At 33.2% G+C, this 18,031-nt stretch overlaps 1 protein-coding gene across 6 annotated transcripts; it reads left to right on the top strand.

Annotated features, from left to right (window-relative positions):
- The first annotated feature begins 11,184 nt into the window (after positions 1 to 11,184).
- LOC134721029 (uncharacterized) lies at positions 11,185 to 17,791 on the top strand. Of its 6 annotated transcripts, none has more exons than XM_063583691.1 (4): positions 11,185 to 11,292; positions 12,617 to 12,644; positions 14,112 to 14,149; positions 16,303 to 17,791. In XM_063583691.1, exon 4 carries the CDS (start codon positions 16,316 to 16,318, stop codon positions 17,525 to 17,527), a length of 1,212 nt encoding a protein of 403 aa, XP_063439761.1. In that variant the 5' UTR covers positions 11,185 to 11,292; positions 12,617 to 12,644; positions 14,112 to 14,149; positions 16,303 to 16,315; the 3' UTR covers positions 17,528 to 17,791. The 6 variants fall into 6 exon arrangements, with proteins under 6 accessions (XP_063439761.1, XP_063439764.1, XP_063439763.1 ...); XM_063583694.1 differs by having other exon boundaries at positions 14,112 to 14,320; XM_063583693.1 differs by having other exon boundaries at positions 14,112 to 14,336.
- Positions 17,792 to 18,031: the final 240 nt, after the last annotated feature.

Genomic DNA, 18,031 nt, shown 5'->3' with positions numbered 1-18,031 from the left:
TATCTGAATTTTACTTATAAATGGAGTTTTTCTTCCAGTTAACATTACATACAGTCTGCAGTTAAAGTTTTTAAAACATTTATTTGATTCATAAACTATCCTGAAATTTTTACCAAACTTGGACAGAAGCTTCTTACAATCAAAAGATAGTATCAAGAGGAATATTTCTATTGTTTTCCTCATTTTTGTTGAGCCTGGGAGTTACAGCAAAAGTAGGCGAGACACTGGGTTCCGCGGAACCCTTACGAATTTTTTAATGAACGAAACTGTCATGGAGGAGACAGTTTTTGTGTGGATTACAGAATGATTCTAAACTACTGTCTACAACTTTGCTTTCAAACAGCAGCAAAAACTCAAAATAAGTATAGAAACACATTAAGTGCATTTCTGAATTATGCTGTTTTAATTACAAGATGGTCTCTGTCAATCTGTATGCATGTACTTCTCGTTTGATTTATTTTTTGTTTGTTCTTTTGGGTGGTCATTTCTTGTTTGGGGTTGTCCACAAAAGCTTCAAATTAGTAAATGACCACCACAGTACCATAAATGAAAGATATCGTGTAATGGTCGAATTTTTATCTTCGAAGAAACTATGAGCACACGACCGTTTGTCTAATAGCTTGGGTGATATTATAAGTCAAATGATGTTTGAGGAGAGATGAGCTTGAGGGTGCAGAAAAAAGTCTTGATACATTGTCGTTACTCTTATATCTTTGATTTTCAATATTTATACGTCAATATAATTTTAGCAAATAAAGGAGATGTATTCCTTAAAGAAATCTGTGATAGCGATAATTTATGTAACCTTTGGAACCATATAAAGTGTATTCTTCATAAGTCTGATACTGTTGAACTTTCAGTGACAAACTGTTCGGGCATACTGTTATCATATTGTTAAACTATTCATTATTTTATCGAAATCATTTTATTTGCAATATTTGTCCGTCAGAGTAATTTCCTTATGATGTTAGGATTTTCTTCATTGTTCTTTATAAAGCCTTTTTTCTGTAATAAGTAACACTTTATGTCAGTATATTTTCTCATAGTGGGAAATTTATTTCAAGATAATTATTTTGGTAAATTATAGATGAAGTCACAGCTTTACGTAGTTCTTAAGTTTTCTTATGTAAAGAATAATTTATTCTTTAGTGATTTCAATTAGCGCTATTTAGCCTAAACTTCAAACGACAGATTTTTATTATACATATACATTCTTTTGTTAATCCTTTAAGTGTTTATTGTATTATTTCATTTTCTTCATTGTCATTCTGTAATCTCATTCTCGTTCGTACTGACAAGATCCGATCAATTTGTATCATTTTGTAAAACTACATGTATTCCATCCTGAATCATTAAATTGTTTACTACTGCATATGACTTGTGCCTAATTCTACAAGTGGAGTTAAAGCGAGTATGCTCAGTTAATTGACTAGATCCTAGTCATTGTCTCACGTAACGTCTGCAACCGGTCGTGGGTTGCAACTCGTTATGAACTTCAAATCAGTTACCAGTCTCTACGTTTCAAATTCAATACAACCGTACGGCCTTCGACACTGAGAAAACAACAAACCGTAAAGTCGGCCATGAAATATATGAAAAATAACGGTCTATATAATTACAAAACAATTTGCCCAAAAACAAATATGACAGACATGCACCAACAACACCCACAGAACCACAAGGCTCAGAGTCATGCCTTGGGACAAGCACATATATAATGTGGCCGGGTAATACTGTTTTTCTGGCCTCTCATCCCCTAACCTAGGACAGTACTGTTACAGTTCAAAATAAGAACAATCTATTGGTACCAAAAAACTAGGTTAAACCCGCCACATTCTGTAGGTGCCTGTCCTAAGTCCGAAGCATGTAATTCAATGATTGTCATTTGTAGCTGTGCATCATATTTGTTTTTCGTTCATTATTTTTACATAAAGTAGACATTATATTTCTCGTTAAAATTGTTTTACATTTGTTATTTCTGGGCCTTTTGAATATAGTGGACTATGACGCATGGGTTTTGCCCTTTATGAATGCCGTACGGTGACCCAAAGCTGTTTATGTCATTTGATCTCTTGTTGAGTGTTGTTTAGGTCTTTAATAGCTTATATCTTGGAATACGCATTGTATCATATGTGCGTTGTCCAATAAAGTATTTGAATTTGAATTTGAAAATCCATTGTCTATCGTTTGATTTGCAAACGTCTGCAAACCGGTCATAATGGCTGCATCTCGTTATCATCGTCATTCCAGTCTCCCAGTTACACTTGCTTAATTAATTTTTGTTTATATATGTGGATAAATGTATAAGAACACATAATACATTTTGGTTGTCAATGTTAATGTAACTTACAGGATGCAGTTTCAGAAAATGAGCAGTTCTGTAGCATAAACAAAAATCGAGAATTAACGACTAAATGATAAAAGTTGAACAATGAAAGATAAGTTTAAAAAATCATAAGGCCTTGTGGGTTTTGTTCTTTTACAAACACATTATAAGTAAATTACTGTCTGTGTTGTGTTTGACAGTATATACGTATATACAGATTATTAAAGTAGTGTTTCAAAATTATGTATACATGGTAGAATATTGCAGGTAGCAATTGTTTAATGTGACTTCTAATATTGAGCTATATATAGATATTGGTATGGAAAATGTTTGATTCCTTTAATCTTCCTTTTTCAACGTATGTTACATATTCTAACATGACGTCCTTCAAACGCTTTGAGTACACACCGGTGGTAAAATATGAATATATTGATAGGGCTGTTCCTATTGTACTCCCACGTCATATGTATTTTAATGAATGAGCTAACCGACGTCATAGAACAACGACGTCAGAATATAAATAAGCATTTTAATACGGGAAAATACACGCTTGTGAAACCGAAAATCATCACAATTAGAAAACGTAAACAAACGATGTTATAATGTGATATAAGTCAACTTTTTAAAAATATATAAGACATATAAGTTAATTATCATTAAATTCACCCAAAACTATCTTGAAACATTATTGTAAACAGTTTAGCATGTCGTTAATTCAGTTTGTTCCGTTCTTTTACGCCATTGAATGGTGCGTTTATTTATGGGAACGGCAAATGTCAGCCTCTACCTAGAGCGCTTCGATCCAAAAGAATTGCCGTATTTGTCCTATCAGAATCGAAATAATTCATGGGGGCTTGAATATATCTAGATTTTACCACGGGTTGTCCCTTTATGCCGATATTTTACCCCTCGCTATCGCTCAGGGTAAAATATTTGTCATAAAGGGCCAACCCGTGGTAAAATCACGATATATTCAAGCCCCCATGAATTATTTCTTAATTCTAACATGACGTCCTTCAAACGCTTTGAGTACACACCCGTGGTAAAATATGAATATATTGCATTGGCTGTTCCGATCGTACTCCCACGTCATATGTTGTTTTATGAATAAAGTACCCGACGTCATAGAATGTGACGTAATAATTTAAGCATTTTACGGGAAAAAACACGCTTCTGATAACATAAAATTATCACAAGGAAACGTAAACAAACGATGCTAAAATGTGGTATAAGCCCATTTTTTATACACAGAAGATGTATAAGTACATTATCATTTAAATTTATTCAAATCTATCTAAATACGTAATTGTAAATAGTTTGAGCATGTCGTTTATTCTGTTTTCTCCGTTCTTTTACGCCAATCTAAAAGTGTGTTAATTTACGGGAACGGCAAATAGTTGCGTCCACCTAGAGCGCTTCGATTCAAAAGAATTGCTGTATTTGTCCTATTAGAATCGAAATAATTCATGGGGGCTTGAATATATCTAGATTTTACCACGGGTTGTCCCTTTATGCCGATATTTAACCCCTCGCTATCGCTCAGGGTAAAATATTTGTCATAAAGGGCCAACCCGTGGTAAAATCACGATATATTCAAGCCCCCATGAATTATTTCTTAAATATATAGATGCTGCTACAATAATACCTCGTGCTGCAGTTTAATTCAAAAGTGTCAATCGTTCTCGCTTAAAGCTAGTTCATTTGAAGATGTAAATTATCTGTTTCACACATAATACATAAAAATTATATAGAAAGAAAACACAAGATGGATAACACTTTAAAAAAAAATGCAACACCTTGAATCAAAAACATACTTTATGACTTTTAAATACCAGTTTCGGGAAAAACAGATCTTGCGAATTCCATATATTTTTTATTTATTCGCCAGCCTTCATGAAATAACGATAAAAAATACAAACCGATCTTATCATCCTATGGTCGATCAAAAAAAACTTTTGATAAAGTTTTACACAATAGAATATTACATAACACAAATGTTATGGCGTATGAGAACAAGCAAAACACTTGATAAAATCTTTTCTATTAATCGAAAACACAAACATTTATACTAGAACACAATATAAGTTATATCAGGTGTTCCTCAGGGAACTGAATTACATATACATCCAATAGTTTTCTTGATCTACATTAATGATTAACCTGAATGTATATATATATTCCATCTACCATAAGAGTATTTGGACAGTACGCGTACGGACCGAACCGTATGGGTATACTCGTACGGTCAGGCCATACGCGTACGGTCGGATCGTATGAGTATGTACACGTACGGTCTAGTACGAGCTGGATCATAAATGTATTTTGATCAGTATTACTTTGTCATTTGATCATCTTATTTTTCAGTATATAAACATCAGTTGAAAAGGACTTAACTCAGAGATTGAAAGTGGTTGTAGCTGTATATGCGACTCTTGCTGCCACAATCTGCTTCAGATTGCTTAATATGCAAAATGTGCATAACAGTTTCTACAAACATGCATCTTAATAATTTACCAATACAATCATTAACCCTACATTTTAATCGGGAATGATCTTCTCAACAACTGGTAAGATTATAGTAACAAAGAACTCTATATCTTTTTAAATCTTTGCATTTGTTTCCGACACGTTTTCATTATTTTTTACTTATTTTTTTCATTTCCATAGATTTTTTTTTTATAATTTCTGTCCAGTATTTTTGTCGGTTTTTGCAGTAAAGTTCCTAAATATTCTTAAAACAAAATCTTCCAACATTATCATTACTTCAAATAACTGAAATTTCAATGAGTAACTAAAAGTAAATTCCATGTTACATACATATTTGTTGAATACAGCTAGGAGATTGACAGATTAAACTAACCTGTCTTTTTTAAATAGTTAAACTATTCAGTGTTCATTTAATTTACATTTTTGCTTTTGAAATTGATTCAAGAACTCAGTTAATTTGATCTGTAATTTATATTCGAATCTAATCAGTAAACTTGACCAATTCCTTCAAATTAGTCAGTATGAATATTTTGAAAAAAGTCCAAATACTCATATGGTCCGGTCAATATGAATATTTTGAAAAAGAAAAATATGGTTCTTCCTTCGTCTTCGAACTCCTACGTCTATTGTGATATTGCGACAACACTGCCTGCACTGTTCTCATCGCTCTAGACTACTCTGCCTCATAGACTGAGCTAAAAATTCAGCTTTATAGTAATCAACATTCAAGTAATCATGCTATACATAAGTAAATGACAAGGCTTTATCGCACATTCATTTCATTTGGTATTTCATTTTATTTTTTTTCTTAATTATGCAGGTTTTCTGTATCATTTTGAGAATTTACATAAATTTTTCTTTGAAATCAGTTATTCATTACATGTAGCTTACATTACAATTTCAAATGGGTATTTTGTATTTATATTTTCTATTAAGCTATGTCAGTTTTTTTACCAATGACTTACTTGTTGTGGCCACTATTTACTTGTCCGTGGCCACCACTTACTTGTCCGTGGCCACCACTTACTTGTCCGTGGCCACGACTAGTTTGTCGTGGCCACTACTTAATTGTCCGTGGCCATGACTTACTTGTCCATGACCACGACTATTTTGTCCGTGGCAACGACTTACTTGTCCGTGGCCACCACTTACTTGTCCGTTGCCACGATTATTTAATCCGTGGCAACGACTTACTTAGTTTAAACATATTTGTTTATAGTGGATTGGGAAACAAGTTTTTACAACTTATATTAATCCCTTTCCACTTTGCGGGTGCGAGTACTGCCTTGTAGCGGCATTAGCCTACTCTTTTTCGAAATCTACAAGGGTGTCTTTAACGTGCAAGAGATATGTCTCTCTCTTAACACGGGTCAGCCATTTATCGTCCCCGTCCGACGGACTATCATCGTTTCCTCAAGACCATACTCGCAAATGGTGTCAAGGGAGAGCCGAAAATTGAGTTCCTGAAATTTTCATCCCAAACGGGAATCGAACCAGGTACCTTTGTGTTAGTAGTCCGATGCACTAACCACTACACCACGGCTCTCTAACTTGTCCGTGGCCACCACTTACTTGTCCGTGGCCACGACTAGTTTGTCGTGGCCACTACTTAATTGTCCGTGGCCATGACTTACTTGTCCATGACCACGACTATTTTGTCCGTGGCAACGACTTACTTGTCCGTGGCCACCACTTACTTGTCCGTAGCCACGACTAGTTTGTCGTGGCCACTACTTAATTGTCCGTGGCCATGACTTACTTGTCCATGACCACGACTATTTTGTCCGTGGCAACGACTTACTTGTCCGTGGCCACCACTTACTTGTCCGTGGCAACGACTAGTTTGTCGTGGCCACTTCTTAATTGTCCGTGGCCATGACTTACTTGTCCATGACCACGACTATTTTGTCCGTGGCAACGACTTACTTGTCCGTGGCCACCACTTACTTGTCCGTGGCCACGACTAGTTTGTCGTGGTCACTACTTAATTGTCCGTGGCCATGACTTACTTGTCCGTGGCTACGACTTACTTGTCCGTGGCCACAACTATTTGTCCGTGGCAACGACTTACTTGTCCGTAGCCACGACTATTTTGTCCGTGGCCACGACTTACTTGTCAGTGGCCACGACCATTTTGTCCGTGGCCACAACTTACTTGTCCGTGGCTACGACTTACTTGTCCGTGGCCAATGACTTACTTGTCCGTGACCACGACTATTTTATCCCTGGCCACTACTTACTTGTCCGTGGCTACGACTTACTTGTCCGTGGCCAATGACTTACTTGTCCGTGACCACGACTATTTTATCCCTGGCCACTACTTACTTGTCCGTGGCCACGACTTCAATGACTCGTCCGTAAGGAGTATGATTTGTATGCCAAATAGATGCTTAATTTTTTTTCGCTTTTGGAATTTCCTATGTTTTTTTTTTTAAATTTTGAATAAATTTGTAGGGAAAACTATTAGTAATTTCTTATTTTCATGCTATTTAAAGAATAATCAATTATATTGTTATGAATAACAATGGACTGTGTTTTCGTGATGTAGAACCCGCTCGTCACATCCCGTTTTCACAATCTATTGTTATTCGTAACAATAAATCTATTCAACTTATACTTGTTGTAGAAATAGAAACAATGTGAAGTATATTACATGGGAACAAGGGTGAAACTCTTCAATCTGTCCTTGTTTCCAATGCACTAAGTAACTAACTAACTAATTTTATTCAGGATAAAATCTAGTACAAAAGGATCGTCGCTGAAACACATGAATACATATAAAAAAAACATATACGAAACAAAACAAAAATAAAACATAACAGCCAACAATTTTGACACTTATAACAAGCAAGAGAAAAAACTCACACTTCCGTGAATATTATGCAATTATTCCCACTGATGAATGTCTAATCAAAATACATTTATCTATATATATATAAGAAATCTGATGAGAACATCAGTCTCCGAACAATTCATTAAATATTTGAATTTATCAAAATTATCGAAATTGCAAAAAAAAGTGTAAGTGTCTCGCCTACTTTTGCTGTAAATCGCAGGGTCAACAAAAATGTGAAAAAAACAATAAAAATATTCCTCTTGATACTATCTTATGATTGTAAGAAGCTTCTGTCCAAGTTTGGTAAAAATTTAGAATAGTTAATGAATCTAATAAATGTTTTGAAAACTTTAACTGCAGACTGTATGTAATGTTGTAACATAAATTGGATTTTTTTCTTTGATGTTTTTATGAAATAATTTGCTTAAAAAGTGTGGTGAGGGTAAACCATGGTATATTATATGCAAATTGATGTTGTACCATACTTTGCTAATTAAATATGCAACTCAACTAGAATCCAAAGGAAAACAGGCGGAGCTTCAGCCATGGTATAACATATTCATTTTCATGTTATTCCATGGCTGAAGCTCCACCTTTTTTTTTAAATGTACCCGCCTCTTAAATATTTAGGAAACTGTTAAACGTACTATAAAAGGTCAAGATCTTCATTTGTTTTCATTTTATAACAAAAAGCAATAAATTATGTGAACCCACATCTTAAGAAACCCTTTTTAAACTATAAAGGATTGTTACAAATTCCCCTAATTTTGGAAACAATTACTAAATGTTTCTTCTTCTAGTTGTGAAAAAAATGAAATGTGAAACTATCATTTCCTTTGCGAAAATCCAATTTAATATCGATTTAAAAAAGGGGGTACCTATAGAAAAAGGAATAAATATAGGCTACAAATATCTGAGAAAAAACATGATTTTTTTCTCGATCAATTAGGGAACGTACACTATCTATACGCTCCCTGGATCCGCTACTGTTTAAATACAGTGCTTTATCATTAAAATTGTGTTTTAATAAATAATCTAATGATCAAATTAATAAAATAACGGAACTTCGGATAAGCAGTTTGTACGAAAACTAGAAATGTATAACTATGCCTTTTTCAATGAGATAAAAATTCTGTAAAATATGATTAATTTGTATGATACCTTGAAAACAAACAAAAAAATACAATTCTTACCGTCATTAGAATAATTATTTAATCCTTGTCGCTGGAATCCTATATTTTTGTTTACCTCAGTCTGATGACATTACGAAATTACCTGCGCAAACAATCATAAACGGGGCGCAAAACTAAATAAAAATCGGGAAAATCCGACATGTTCTTTCCCTTTTGCAAATTCAGGGGTTCTATTACATGAAATACACAAAAAATCAAACACGAGGCGCAAAAGTGACTTGCGCGAGCGTCCATTTCATTGGATAAAACTGTAACGTGATCAAATTCCAATATAAGTTGAAGGTCTTGAAGCTGTCAATCATTTTATTTATGTTACAAATTTTATATACCATGTGTCGTAATCATTAACATATTTAAACAAACTCATCCTTCGGATTCGTTTGTTTAAATATGTTAACTCGTAAAAAACATGGTATATAAGTCCATTTAAAAGTAAAATACAGAAAAAATGGAGTTATCTTTTTAAAAAAATTATTTCTGGATACTATCTTATGATCATAAATAAGCTTCTGTCCAAGTTTGGTACAAACCCAGGATAGTTTAAGAAAGTTATTAAAATTTTAAAAACTTTAACCCCAGAGTGAATGTAATGTTTCCCCGCAGAAAAATTAAGTCCATTTGAAAGTAAAATACGGGAAAAAAAATGGATTTATTTTTTTACAAAATTTACTTCTGGATACTATCTTATGATCATAAACAAGCTTCTGTCCAAGTTTGGTACAAACCAAGGATAGTTAAAGAAAGTAATTACAACTTTAAAAACTTTAACCACAGAGTGAATGTAATATTCCCCGCAGAAAAAAAATTAAGTCCATTTATAAGTAAAATACGGAAAAAATGGAATTTTTTTTATACAAAAATTACTTCTGGATACTATCTTATGATCATAAACAAGCTTCTGTCCAAGTTTAGTAGAAATCCAGTATAGTTTAAGAAAGTTATTTACATATCAAAAACTTTAACCACAGAGTGAATATTGGTGGACGCCGCCGACGACGACACCGACGCTTCGTTTCAGATCGCTTAGTTTCGCTTTTTCGACTTAAGTCGAAGGCTCGACAAAAATGGTATAATATATATTAAATATTAACAATGGTATCATAAAACAATATATACAATGAAGAATTGAACGAATAAAACTTAATTCTTTTACAATTGTTGGAAAAACATATTTCTAACTTGTTAATTTTTGTTTTGTTTATAAACTATAAATCATTATGTTTTATGCTTATTGTTAACATTTTAGTCCTTAAAAACCCCCGTCACACTGAGACAAAGTCCATGAAGTTTCCACTACGTCTTAATTTTTTTTTAAACGTAGTAGTAACTTGCTCAAATTCGATTGATAATACCGTTATTCGGTCTCTAACACGACCCTTCTACGTCCTTACAAAGACCGCACCACGTTCAACAAGTGTTTATTAGGTTCGTGTCAAGTCTATATAACTTCCATCAGGTGTTCACTACGTTCTTACTACGACCATCAGGTGTTCACTACGTTCTTACTACGACCATAAGGTTTTCACTACGTTCCTACCACGTCCTTACAACGTCCATAAAGTTTGCAGAACGACCTCTGTAGGTTCTAGTATGAAAGGCCAATCATGTCAAAAACCCGATAAAGTAACACGTTAACATTTAACGCGATAAAATCACATTTAACGCGATAAATACCGTTTTAACGCGTTAAAACAAGATTTTAACGCGTAAAGAAATCAATATATTTAACGCGTTAAACTTTGCAATTATCAAGTTTGGGATTTAACCCGTAGGTGAAAAAAGACGTTTATCGAGATAAAATATCCGTCGCGCTGGCCACATGTGTACGGAAGCGTATATTACCCTCGTTTTAATACTTATAATCCATGAAGGCGATATAACTTTTAGCGGGAAACTGCTTTATTTCTCATTACTGCGATTTATTTTTTTCGACAAAATGCCTAACAAGGCATTAAGCCGATTTGTTTTTTATCGCCTTAAAAATAAATCGTTTTAAATAACGCGACATATTATCAAAACGAGAAAAAAAATTACGATTAATTTATAAGTCAATAAAAATATCATGCAATAATAATAAATTGCCTTTTTTTCTTATTACTGCGATTTATTTTTTTCGACAAAATGCCTAACAAGGCATTTAGCCGATTTGTTTTTTATCGCCATAAAAATAAATCGTTTTAAATAACGCGACAAATTATCAAAACGAGAAACAATTTTACGATTAATTTATAAGTCAATAAAAATATCATGCAATAATAATAAATTGCCTTTTTTTCTTCGATATATTGTTTTATAAAGCAACACATTGTTTTAAATTAAGGCGAGCAACTGGAAAGTTTACAGCTAAATCGAGATAAATGTGGCACGATTTTAACCTGTTCATTTTCATTTTGACTTTGGAAGGATCAGGTCGCCATCACATTTGAGCATTTTATTTCAAGCAAATGGAGGTAAGATAAGAAACAATTTATTAAATGATATCTCGCCGCGATATAGCCTTGTTGTGCTCATGTGGCATTAAACAAACAACAATCAATCAATCAATCATTAAGTTATTGTTGTAAAAAAACTTCTATAAAAAGGCTTTTCCACGTGTCTGCCGTAGTATACACACGTTAGGGGAATTTTGTTTTTGATGCAAAAAAAAACACAACCCTTTTTCTCCAGCTGTGAAAGTAAAATGGTCGCCTCATAAAATAATCAGGTTTAACTATAAATTAACATAGGGTGTCACGAAATTTACGTTGGAGAGAGCCAGTCGAGTTCTGATTTTTTTAATTCACAGTTGCGGCAAAATAAGATCCTTTGATGTTTTAATACTGAGTCACTACGAGTTCATTTGAACTATATAGACCCCCTCCCCCTATATAAAGTTCCAATGACTGTTCTTGTGACTCTTGTTACTTCGAAGTGTTCAGCGAGAAAAAAAATCTCGTGCAGTACTGAAAAAATGACGGGGCAGATTAATTATAATTGTTCGGTTAATATAAAAAAAGAAGATGTGGTGTAATTGCCAATGAGACAACTCTTCACAAGAGACCAAATGACACAGAAATTAACAACTATTATAGGTCACCGTACGGCCTTTAACAATGGGCAAAGCCCCTACCGCAATGTTTTTGTGTGTGCAATAAACAGTACAAAGACGACAAATTTTGTCAACTGTTTTCTGTTCTTTAGTCAGGTTGTTGTCTCTTTAGCACATTCCCAATTTCCATTCTCAAATTTAGTAAACAAAAATTTCCCTCTATGATCTATCCTTATTTTCCATATTTTTTTTACAATAAATACTGACATGACGTATTGTTAACTTCGTATTAAAAATAAGCTGTTTTAGTCCGCCATACCAGGAATAAATAAATGACTGTCTAATCATGTTGAACATTACAGCCATTGGATTTGACTATGTACGTTCAATCAAAAACTTTGATTACCTTTCTTGCTAGCTGAAGCGTAACATCGTTCTTAGGTTTACCTTTACTACCCTAATTTGAGAGTGGACTAATCAATTTATCGTCTTTTGGACTAAACTACTTCAAAATAAGGGTAATAAAGGTAAACCTTATAAGCTAATAACGACTTTACGCTTCAGCTAGCAAGGTTGCTAACAAAAGATTTTGTTTGAACCTGTACATACTCAAGTCCGATTGCTGTAATGTCTGTATTATAAGCTAGTTTAAAAAATGAGGGAAATTTGATGTCACACGCCAAGCTGACAAACTATGGCACTTTATAATGTGATTAAATCTTTTGATCTGTTCTTGTATTTTACAGGTCAGCTTAGAGATCCCTTGCAATTACTGTAAGTATAATATGTGTATGAACAGAGATGTGGTAACGTTATATCATCGTATATGGCAAGCAGTTCTCGTCAAAACTATGTTTAAAACATTTTTCGAAAAATTAACACACTGAGAATTAAAAAAAAACACAGATTAAAAAACCTGAAAACACACACTAAGAATAAAAACATACACATTGAGATATCAAAAAGACGCACTGCGATTACAAAAATATAAATAACACACAGTGAGCTTTGAAAATTACACACTGAGACTTCAAAAATTACACAATGAGATTTATGTACATGTTGTGTGCAAGTTGTAAAAAGTAAAATAACAAAAAATCCGAATTCCAAGGACAATTCTAAAGAGAAAGTCCTTATTACAGTATCACATGGCAAAAACAAGGGGATGGCTCAAACACATCAAACGAATGGAGAGCAACTGTCATATTCCTGACTTGGTACAGGCATTTTATAATGTAAAAAATTGTGGATTAAACCTGTTTTTAAAGTTTTAAATACATACAGATGCATTAGAACTCTCGAGTTTCCTAATAATGTCAATTAAAGATACAGGAGATTTAGGGAAATTCTTCACATCTTTACTAATCGTAACTTAAACAGACCTTGGACTGCTGATGACATAAACTTAATCGAAATAACAATTTGAGCCATGAACTCAGGCTACAAATTAAAAGCGAGTTCTGTCTCCTAGTTGTTTAAGATTGTAATAGATACAGATTAGATATGCAAATTAGATCTGTGCGCAGAAAAAGTGCGCACAAATCTCATTGTGTAATTTTCAATTCTCAGGATGTGTTTTTCAGTTTATTTCATCTCAGTGTTTTTCTTTCTAATTCTCAGTGTGTAAATTTTTCGAAAAATGGTTTAAACATACTGAGTTTTGACGTGAACGGCTTGCAATAAACGTGACAATTATGGGTATCCCATACCTTGTTTCCATATCAAACGTGGAATATTAGTAAAATTAATTAACATGAAAAATATACATAATTAATTTATCAATATCTAAAATTGGTGAATGTTGCATACTCATTTCTGAGTAATTTACCTTTGAACCATGGTCTCCAATCATTGGAGTTTTTTAACATAAAGTGTCTTGAAACTTTATGTGAGTCACTGAGTGGCTTGATATATATTTCAGTGCAGATATCTAGCTTCTACTTCTTTTAAAAACAGCGACAAAAAGACTCAAGTCAACATCATTGGAGGTTTTATTATGTTATATTTTCCATTTGTAAACTCAGTTAAAATGTCAAAATATATCTATAACTTTTGAAGCTATTGATACATTTTAATTTTGTTTTAATTTATAAAATGGCAAATATAACAAAACAACGCTCTTCGGTCTTCACCTGAGCACTCGTACATATAGAATAAAAGTATATTAGATTCTTGAAAAAATAAGTATGACATTTATAAAATATAGGTGTTTGCAATAATTCACTTGTTTAATATTTTCAGCTAGTCTATTAGACCTTCCTGAAGAATTAGTGATAATGGTACTTAGTTATATTCCTGTGTCGGAGTTACTTTATACAGTCTGTAAAATATGCAGAGGTCTAAAGGATGTTGTGCGAAAAATGCAAAGCTTGTGGACTATTGTAGAATTTGACGATTCCTATACTATAGACATTGCAATGATGGAAATGATCGTGAAAAATAATCAGCTTGTATGTCTCAATCTAAGTAACCAAAATATTACTTTTGGGTCACACAGATTTACCAAATTGATGCTAAAGCTTACTCCTACTATTCAAGAATTGTATGTAGCAGAAACACCGCTAAACAATCTTGCATTTGTAATGTCCTTGCGAAATTTAACCACCCTTGATATAAGTGGGACATCAATAAATGATAACCAAGTAGTAATATTGTCACATGCTTCACAACTGAGACACCTTTATATTTCATTCACTAAGGTTACTGCTGCAACCATTGCAGATTTGTCTCGAAATTTCAAATTTCTTGTCATTTTTGATGCATGCCAAATTTATTTTATGTTTACTGATATTTGTTTGATTGTATCATCATGTGAGCAACTTAGATTTTTACATGTTTCATTCTTTTCACAGTTTGACATAGACCAAGCTGTTCAGTATGTAAATCAACAGCTTTCAATTGAAAGACAATTGAAGCTGACTGTATTTTAAGTTATATATTGTCGCATATATAGGGTATGAACTTTAAGTTTATATATGTACAGTGTATAGACATATTTTGACAACAAATAAGTAAAACTACGCCACTACTCGGTTCAAGTAGAAAAATATGTTTTTTATGACGTTTTTAGACACATATCTTCTTGCACCAGTTGATACAAGTTTATCTTTTAAAACGTATCAACCCTATGTTCTTACTTCAAATCCTAGCATTTAGTGCTGGTCGTTTTGTCCTAAAACTGCAAATACAGATACTTGAATGGTTCAAACAATATTTTTATGTTTACCAAAATACTAAAATCATATGATATGAATCAAATATCATTTTTTGCATTTATATTTTTTTTTAATTGTCGAAGTTCAAATTATTTGAAAATATTTTTATATGGGTATTTATCTGTGGTCACTACGATAAAGATATATATGTTTCTCTAATTCTATGGAAATTTATCCCTTTTCGAACCCATTGTATAAAAAAATTTAATCAACGTGTGGTTGCTGGTGATCTCAGAAGATCATTGGATGATTTTAAGAGTCATGACCTTTTTGGCTGACTGGATGACCCAAAATATGATAACAGGTGTCAACGAAATTGACAACTTCGTGCAATGTGAAAGGCACTCGAAGGGGATTTTCGGTAAACAAAAAAAGAAAATGTCTTTTTAATCATTAGAGAAACTGATTCTTACATAGTTACTCGTGGATTATCGGATTTATCCAATCTCGATAGTTAAATTATAAATTTTAAAGTACTCGCCGAGGCGGCTCGAACTTTAAAATTGATAATTTAACTATCTCGATTGGATAAAACCGATAATCCACTGGTATCAATGTAAGAATCTATATGTATAGTGCATATATCTTAAATGTGTTGCATCAAATTTGGAGAGAGGAAATCTCTTATTTTTTAATTTTATTAACAAAAATGCATTGTTTGAAAGAATTCACGGCAATTTTTGAAAGCGTGAAATAAATTATGAAAGTGCTGCTCAGAGTAGGATTGGGAATGATAATCTAAAATTCAGATTTTCAAGATATTGTTTCTCCTTTATTAGTTACAACTGCATTTACTGGTAGTATTAAACTTCAGGGATTTTTTCTATATGTTTGTAAGATGTATGTAGATATGTTTGCTGAATTTGTAAATAAACCAAAAAGGTAACTTCCATGTTCGTTGGCTCATATTTTGTTTTCTGCAAAAAAAGTTGTGAATTTGCGAGATCTGCAACATATTCAGAAAATAGTAATGTAGAAGGAACTGATAAATTAACAAGGTCATAACGAAAGTATTTAAGTACGTGCAGTTGCGTCAACAAAAAGTCATCATGAAATGTACAATACAATATGAACCCCTAATTTAAATAGAATGAAAAGTTGAACTTAAAACTGGCTTTATTCTCAATCTGTGACCTCCAACATGCTTGCCTCATTATAAGCATGTTTTAGTTACGATTTTGCTTTTGAAGTATATAACCGTTTACTTTTTTTTTCAGAACATATTATAAAATGGCTGACACTGTAAATCCTTTGCGTTACCCAGGTGACACTGCTTCAACGGATGAGTTAGTTGCTTATTATTTTACTTCTTCATATACGGCTAAAGAAATAGCTGGATTTTTACTTTTCGTTCATAATAAATTTGTTAGTGTTAAGACAGTCTACAGAATGATGAAAAGACTTCGACTGAGAAGATATGGTGCAGAGAGTCCATTGATTAATATGGTTCAAAAGATAATTCAACTGCACAAACAAGGATACTCTAATATTGGATATAGAGCAATGTGGAAAATACTTAATTCTTGCTGTGGCATCAATGCTACTCAGGAAACGGTGAGAATTGCACTGAAAGCTATACATTATGATGGTGTAGTTGCAAGATCTCGACGTCGACTTGTGCGAAGAAGATATTGTAATCTAGGACCAAATTTTTGTATTCACATAGATGGATATGATAAACTCAAACCCTTTGGAATATCAGTGCATGGAGCAATCGATGGCTTTTCTCGAAAAATCATTTGGCTAACTGCAAGTCATACGAATAAAAACCCACGTAATGTTGCGCTTAATTTTGTAGAATTCCTTAGACAATCCAAGCGTGTTCCACGATTGGTTCGGTCAGATGCTGGTACGGAGAACGTTATTATAAGGTCGATACAAATAGCGTTACGTGCAGTTCACAATGATAACATGTCAGGGTACAGAAGTTTTTCTGAGGGGCGATCAACTGGGAATCAAAGGATTGAGATGCTGTGGAGTTTTCTGTGTCCTTACTTCACCACATTCTGGAGAAATATGTTTAAAGACATGATAGATAACGGAGAGCTCAATAACACAAATCCAGTTCATCTAGAGTGTGTACGTTTTTGTTTCCTGCCAGTTATACAACAACATTTAGATATTTTCAAAAATATGTGGAATAGTCATAGAATTCGGTCACAACGTCAAGTTGATCAAAACTATGGCGTCCCGGATGTTATGTACAACCAGCCACTACTTTATGACGCTGTCGACTATTCCTATGACATACCATGTGACGAAAGTATCTTTGATGACATTACTAGGCTCTACACCAAACCAATGCTGCCCAGAGGCTGTTCAGAAGAGTTCTGTCAATTCATCCAGCAAATTACAAATGTGAATCTGGATGATTTCAACGTCGTGGACACACCACAGGAAGCAAAAACACTATTTTGTATGCTTACTTCTGTTCTCCCTTGAGATACGAATCATAAACCTTTACTATTTTGAAAAAAAAGTGTTTATGAAAGCTGTGTTTTGCTAGGTTTTTGATTATTGATTTTAGTTTATTTCTCATCAACGTGTGAAAATGTTCGAGATATATATGAATTCATGGGTATCGACTTTTATTATTCTATCAGAAATCAGTTTATTTTGGAAAATTGTTAACCAACCCACATTTCTGTTTTCAATAGTGAAGAATTAAGTAAACTTATATTATCGTTATGAAAATTATTTGTTATTTGCCGCTGTAAGTAAAACAGCAATCAATTTAATAAAGACATATAAATATATAACAAAACAGTTATCGTTATGCCACAGACCGTGATGACGACAGCCTAATACATTCCATAATGTACAAATTGTTATATAATTAAACAATATACTAGGTGTCTAAATCGTTCATTTGATGAATCTCTGTTATTGGGCTGTGAAATTGAGGCCAAGATAAGGTCACACTTTAACGATTTCCGGTAATCTAAC

Source organism: Mytilus trossulus, chromosome 6 (genome assembly GCF_036588685.1).
Source record: "Mytilus trossulus isolate FHL-02 chromosome 6, PNRI_Mtr1.1.1.hap1, whole genome shotgun sequence".
Taxonomy (NCBI): domain Eukaryota; kingdom Metazoa; phylum Mollusca; class Bivalvia; order Mytilida; family Mytilidae; genus Mytilus; species Mytilus trossulus.
This window is presented reverse-complemented; position numbering and strand designations above follow the sequence as displayed.